The following is a 7,148-nucleotide window of genomic DNA, read 5'->3' as shown; positions in this document are numbered from 1 at the left end:
TTTCCTTTTTAGAATTTTGAATCAAATAATTTGGCAAGTTTATTTATTATTTTTTAAAGAATAGTTGTGCCTACGATAATAATTATAAATAAATAAAACTTATTACCAATTTATTTTTTTTTTCTACTCAACATGTTGTCACTCATGGGATAATATTTCGGGACACTCTAAAAAAACTTTGGCCCGAATTTTCCTCTTTTACTTAAACGGATTTTCCTCCGTTTGGGGGCTTTTAAAGGCAAGGTTTTAACGAGCCCACTATTGCTATATCCAGTTTAGCTTGATGTATTGTTTTGGGCAGTAGTTCATTGTTTCCTCGTTATTGTTACAGACCGCAAATCTTTTTAAATTCACGCTCTTGTTTTTTATTTTCGGATGTTGTCACTCTCTCTGCTGTATACTCTTATGATATTTAATAAAGCATCTTTACCAAAAAAATAATAATAATAACTTTGGCCAAATTAAAAGATTGATCTTGTAGTTTAATTTGTTTCTCATATGATTAGTAAAGATTGCTTAAATTCACGGAATATGTAAGTGTTTGTGTAAGCGATGAGAGATTCGAACTAACTATTTGGAAGAAAAGTATCAAAATGAACAATTAATTTATGGCATATCTACTTATAAATAATGAAAATAAAATAGGATAAACGATGAATAGGAATTGAATCTATTGACCATGCATGATGCATCATATTTCAGATTAGTTGGTTAAGCCACTATGGCTGCCCCTTTATAATCTCAATTTGTTAAAAAAAATAAAATAAAAAAACCCAATTGCTTATGATTAGGCTATTATGTGGAAGTTGCGGTTAGGATGTATGTCACTCCAACACAACCTGTCCTGTATAATGTTGAGATTCTTTGCTTCTGACTTTTTGACCAAGTTCAAGTTCATATAGAAATAGGGTAAATGTGAATTCAATACTTCTGTTACCGAAATGGGTCAAATTTCACCAAAGAAAGAAAGCAAAATAAAATAAATAAATGAAAAGGTCAATCAGGAGATTTCCATTTTGTGCAAGCAATGGTAAAAATTGAACAACACTAATACCTTTTTAAGTTGTATAAGTTTTCTAAAACTTTATTTAAAATTAAAATGAGTTGTAAATTACCCACGAAGTCTTCCAATCCAAATCTATTATACTACAATCTCAGTAGCAGCTCCATGCAGGGATTGTATGTTTTCAGCACTTAATCCTAAATACTTATCAAAAAGCCATCTGGACGTGTTGAGAGCATTTCCACTACTTTTCACAGGAAATTCCTTCCTGCTGTTTTGCCAATCATTTGTAAGCTTTATCCACTCTCTCCTCCAGTCCTTCAACCGAAACTCACTGCCCCACTCCAAGCTTTGTGTTAAATACTTAAAATATATAGCTGCTCGGGGGCCATAATAATCTCGCAGAAGCCCACTCCAATACTTATTTCCTACACGAAGAAAAAATAAACACCAGTTTTACAGCAATATTTGCATGCAGACAGACAGTTCAATGTTTCTACAGTAAAAGATTGCAGGATATGAATTCTTAAGGCGTCACCATTTGTCATACCATAGTCGCGAAGCAGACTTGCTTCCTCCTTTGTGTTGTCAAACCACATAGTTATCTGAGTTCTAGCATTCCATTCAAACTGCATTTTATATCAAATCAATTCTTTAAGTTTTGTCTTTTTTGATGACATGAGTTTTGTTAGATGATAGTTCAACTGGGATTCAAACCTGCTTTTCCTGTTCTTCATCTTGGGCGAGTTTCTTTGCGCTTTCTAACCAAGGTCCTAGGAGAAATCCATCATGGCAGGCTAAGAGTGTGTCCATGTCTTCAACTAGACCCAAAAACTTCTGGCTGCGGCGAGCCACTCCAATGGCATCATTAAACTGATAAGCTTCTATGACCTTTAGAAATAACTGGTTTGCATACTTAGCTAAAGCTTGTCTAGTCAGGTCCACAAGGTCATACCTGAGACCAGTTAAAATGGCAAATAAAATTAATTAAAATGAAAAATTTAAGTACAACAGACACTGTACAGATTTGTGTATGTGGTACCAGTTGAGAGTAAAAAGGGCTAACCTGTAAGTATTACTTTCTGAGAGTTCATCTCCACTTGCAATAAAAATATCTAATGCATGTATCACTTCAGATGTTGAATACCATAAATGAGGTTGGTCAAATGAATCGGTTATTTCCTTTAGAACTGCTCTCCCTGCTACTGGGTTCTCATTTGGTTGAAACGCTTCAGGCGGTATTGATATAAAGGATGGATCAACGTCGGGAAATGCCACAATTACATCCCTATTTTTGTCCTGTTTTCATAGGAAAAGTTGTGTGGGAACAAGATCGTGCCAACGCAATCTTACAGACGAAGATATGCAAAAGAATATAGGGAACTTTACATAGGCACCGTCGGTGCAGTTATAGAGGGTGTGATATAGTATATTCCAGGCATCTTGTATTGAAGGAATTGAACGGCCATAACGTCTTGCAGAATATTGATCAATCCAGGCCTGAAATAGGAAGGAAGGAATGAATAGTTTTTAAATTTTATTTGCAAATCATCCCCCCTGCTCATCAGTTACAATACAGGTCGCAACTATAGGGTGATGGTAGAGGGAAATGAAAACAGTAGGTGTCCTAAATTTCAACAGGATTAGGAAATAACTTGATGTTACCTTAGCATCAACTTTGTTGTGTTGAAAGGCCATCTCAGACATGAGATCATAAACAATCGGGTTTTGTTCTATACCTTCCATTGACATTCCGACACCAACCTTCAGAAAAGTAATAGATACAGTATGAAATTTATCATTTTTTTAATCTATTAAGTATCAGAGGAGACTAGAATAAGACCAATAAGTTAATTTAGACAAGGGAATTTAACATTGTGTGGCTGCAGAGCCTAATGGAAGATTAACAAACAATTTATAACATCTTCATTATAAGCAAAAAATTTATGGATGGATAAACATGCCATTGTTGAGTTTTCACTTGTACGAGCATCAATTGGTCCAGATGCTATCGCATCCAAAACTCCGTACATTTCAACGTTTCCTGCAAAATTGTGCAGCATACACCTGTAATGCAGAAGTCAAACAAATCAAATAAGAATCTAGATGGGAAGAACAAAAGAGCATGGATGAACTTAAAATGTCCCTCTTTAGTATACACAAAAGGACTTTATAGCATTTGACCCCAAAAAAAAAGGACTTTATAGCAACTTAATCTTCAAAATGGACATATGACTTTCCATATGTAAGGAACACCATAAAACTGCTCTGTAGTAATCCATATGGGTTTCACTTCAGCAAACAGATCGAGGACTACCAGCCTCCCCGCAGGAACAGACTGTAAAAGTGCCTGAAAACAAGCACATTTCACTGTCAACCAAAGCAGAGAAAGATGGTAATAGCAAAGATATAAAAGTAGAATGGGTTGTGTATCAAATTATCAATACAAGATTGAAACGAGTTGTGCATTTTACATTCAGTTTTCGTATCTGAATTTTAACCGTAAGTAAATTGCATGAAGTCATGCTCAACTTCTATTTCGATTTTCGTTCATAATGCCTAGGCTACTAAGACTTTGGTTGTTCCTATCAAGAGCTTATTTACATAATATGAATTGTTATCATTTAGAGTTTCACATAGTTTAGAACCATTTGTGTGATCAAATGCGTAGTGTTGCTGAATTGAATCATGGATAACAATAAAGCCACACAGTGAAAGCAAATAAATTATAAATATAACCTTCATTTGTGGAGGCCTCCAGAACGGATCGTATGAAAATAACCACCCCTGAAGATTTAAAAGTATACTCAGTAGCATACCAAAACAAAGTGAAAGTCTAGTGCATAACTGCATTGAATTGGACTTCCATTGTAACTAACCATTTTTCCATAAAAGATGTACTCAGCAAGACTTAAAGATATCATTTCTTTTACCTGCATTAGCCACACACCATCATTATCTCCACTTTGCATTCCCCTAAAGATTGCTACACCTAATGAAGAGATGTACGCTGGATCATCATCAGGTGGAGTATTCTCATCAAAAGTATCACTGCAATAGGTTCAGTAAAACATGAAAAGGGGAACATAGTTTTGGATTTAACTTGGTGCAATTATTCGGGAAACAGAAATAATGAAACATCTGAGATTTTCTATATATATTTGGCAGATTTGAGATAATAATCTCATTGGAGCACATTTACTATTCTAAATCATACTCTGGAAATTGTAAATTACTAATATTATACCTACTTAACCTATCACAAAATTGGTTTTATATTGGAAAAGGATCATTTCAAGGCAGTCTGTTATGAGCTAGAATGGCCAGTTGAACAAATATTATCTAGCAGATATCAAGGATTATCAGAGAATAGAAGAATGAGCTTTTGAAGAAGGTCAGTGAAGGAAGCCTCATACCAGTTGTATATGTGACTGGTCCTTCCATATTCTGACCAAACAAATAATCCAACAATGAGAAGAAATTAGAACGGAAGTAGTGTTTAGCACAAATCTTACTTGCACAAATGTAAAGGGGGAGAAACAGGACGCAGGTGACCAACCTTTTAGTTGTTCCTCGATGAATGTTCTCCCAATCTCAACAAATAAGGGATCAGTTGCATCAAGCAGGTAAGTGCAGGTCCATCTGGGGTCACTCTTAACTGAAAACCTGAAGCAGAACTGGAAAATTTTAAATAAATGAAGTATTCAATATATACAGAAACCTACATAGTTAAGTTGGTATAAAGGAATTGAATGAACATTTCCAGAAAACCTGAATGAAATGAGTCATTTAGAACACCAACCAATTAAAGCACTTGAAAGCTAGTCAAGAACTTATGAGGTGGATTACATCATTAGAACATATTAGTACTTACTTACCAATTTCCTAAGCGTGTTATCTTTGCTGATGGATATATAGTTTTTAGTGCTGCCGGAACATTTCCAGAAAAGGCTGGAAGGACTGAGAAACAGAAATAAAGAAATCAAGAGTGTTACTGCCCTATTTCTTCCCCGTTGAAAGAGTAGCTTAAAATTACGAAGTATTTAATGGTAGATGAGTTGTGATAATTAGTACCTGGAGTCATTCCAAGTTCATACATTCTGACAAGAATTTTCTTCTGCAGAATCAGCTGTTGATCTAACCAACTTTGTGGTAGAGGTCCACCCCATCTGCGAAAAGTATTTTAATTATCAAGGAAGATTATTTCCATCCAACTATCCTTTAAAGCAAGATCAGAAAACTGACCCATGCAAATTTCCCATACGAGACCATGCAAGGAAAGCGGGGCCTCCAAAAAAATCATCCAAATCTGATTTACTTATGTTAAATTTCTGCTAGAGGATAAATAACACATTATCAAAACGAAAAAAACTGTGGATTGATTCATTACTGCTAACAGGGGGAAAATAAAGGAGACAAAGAAAATCACCAGGAAAACTTTCTGCCAAATAGCCTCTTGCCCTGTAAATGCTAGAGGCAAATTGATCCCCTGGAGGGCCATCCAATCAATCTCCTTTTCCCATCTTTCCCAGTCCCACCAAGCAAAAGAATCTTACAAAAAAAAAAAAAAAAAAATTAGATAACAAAAAAGATCATTTGCAATTTATCAAAAGCAAAGCTCCAAGATTGGAAGCCAAAAATATTTCACAACCACTGTGGAGAAGTAAACACAAGAAGCTTACAGCTAGAAGTAACGGCATTCTGATAGTAGTTCCAAGGAACAGGTCTTTGGACCAAAATGCCAGCATCTTGTACCCGGGAGAGTAACCCTGCTTTCGGCACTGAAAATAGTTGCGCGCCACCAGTTTTATCCCATGATATATGTGATCCACACCAATGCTTCAAGTACCAGTGCAGACCAGCCAAAATCTCCACTCCAGTGACCCCAGAAATTCTAATAAAAAGTTTTGAAATTTGAAAGTAACATGAAATTGTGCCAAGCATACAACTTCAGCTAATAGATTATTGTAGTTTCTTTTTCATTTGATCTGAATCTCCAAGTGTTCACAAAAGAGAGAAATATCAACATACAGAATTTGAGGATCTCCTCGTCTACGGAAAGAAGGATGGTTCTTGATCATAAAGCAAGATGCACCCCCACATTGCTCCTGCAAATTAAATAAACCACATATAAAAAACGATTGTGCAAACCTATAGAAAAAAATAATCTTTAATTGAATTTAAAAAAAAAAAAAAAAAATTGTGCCTTTGCTGGATTCGGAAATTTTTAAAAAAAGATGAAACATTTCAAAGTTTGAACTTAGTACCTTGGAGACGATTTGGAAGTCGAAGCTGGAAGAGTGGGAAGGAAGGAGGCGGCGAAGGACTCCACGAGCGGCGGAGACTTGGACATACGGTGGGGCCCTCTCGCGGTCCTGAATTTCTAGAAGGCGCGACATGTAGCCTATTCCGATGGCGGAGGAGTGAGCTAAGTTGAGCAAGAGGGCACAACAGAGGGAGAAGAAGATTATTGTGACCGTTGGAGAAAAGGAGGGAAATTTGGAGGCCATTGGAGGCTTAGAGAGGCAGAGTGAGGAACAGAGGAAGCTAACTGCAATGGTGGTTGGTTAGGCTGGTTACTGGTCAATTAATGAAGAGAATCTTGAAGGAAGATGACGACTATGAGACAACATTGAAGGCCGGCTGGTGAGAGAAAGCGCGCGACGCAGAGTCGTTGCTTGCTTCGATTTTTATTTATTTATTTTTGTTTTCTTCTGTTTTGTATGATTTTATTTTGTTTTTGTTTATATGATTCTCCCCTTCGGTGAGACCAAGAAAAAAATAAAATTATATATCCTTCGGTTCTTTCGTAATAAAATTCAAAAAGTAAAAACCTGCAATATTAATGTGAAACTCACACACACAAATACAATAGGAATTTGAACTCAGCACCACTTAAGAGCATCGAACTAACACCCTATTGTTTTATAATATTGGAGATGATTGAACACTTAGAATTTTAGAAATTAGATATGAAAAAATAAATTACATTCATCTTATGTGATAAATGAAAAATAGAAACAAAATCAGCAATATGATTTCCTTTTACATTCCCACAAGAAGTTAATGGAAATACTTTTGCTCATCACTTTAACTCAATGTGTATATTCAATACCATTCTTAATACTTGACACGTGTTTATAAG

General features: G+C 35.6%; 1 protein-coding gene across 2 annotated transcripts; it reads right to left on the bottom strand.

Moving 5' to 3' along the window:
- Positions 1-1,014: 1,014 nt before the first annotated feature.
- LOC103338292 (alpha-N-acetylglucosaminidase-like) lies at positions 1,015-6,707 on the bottom strand. Of its 2 annotated transcripts, none has more exons than XM_089042011.1 (19): positions 6,271-6,707; positions 6,035-6,111; positions 5,686-5,897; positions 5,433-5,554; positions 5,249-5,334; positions 5,078-5,172; positions 4,882-4,963; positions 4,563-4,669; positions 4,420-4,450; positions 3,937-4,054; positions 3,743-3,790; positions 3,245-3,353; positions 2,968-3,071; positions 2,669-2,767; positions 2,393-2,503; positions 2,070-2,302; positions 1,721-1,958; positions 1,554-1,632; positions 1,015-1,431 (listed from the first exon to the last, which is right to left on the bottom strand). In XM_089042011.1, the coding sequence occupies exons 1-19, from the start codon at positions 6,511-6,513 to the stop codon at positions 1,142-1,144; spliced, it is 2,484 nt and encodes an 827-aa protein (XP_088898137.1). In that variant the 5' UTR covers positions 6,514-6,707; the 3' UTR covers positions 1,015-1,141. The 2 variants fall into 2 exon arrangements, with proteins under 2 accessions (XP_088898137.1, XP_088898136.1); XM_089042010.1 differs by having other exon boundaries at positions 5,249-5,337; positions 6,271-6,702.
- Between the last annotated feature and the right edge of the window lie 441 nt (positions 6,708-7,148).

This window comes from Prunus mume, linkage group LG7 (assembly GCF_029339155.1).
Source record: "Prunus mume cultivar Tortuosa linkage group LG7, ASM2933915v1, whole genome shotgun sequence".
NCBI lineage: Eukaryota > Viridiplantae > Streptophyta > Magnoliopsida > Rosales > Rosaceae > Prunus > Prunus mume.
This window is presented reverse-complemented; position numbering and strand designations above follow the sequence as displayed.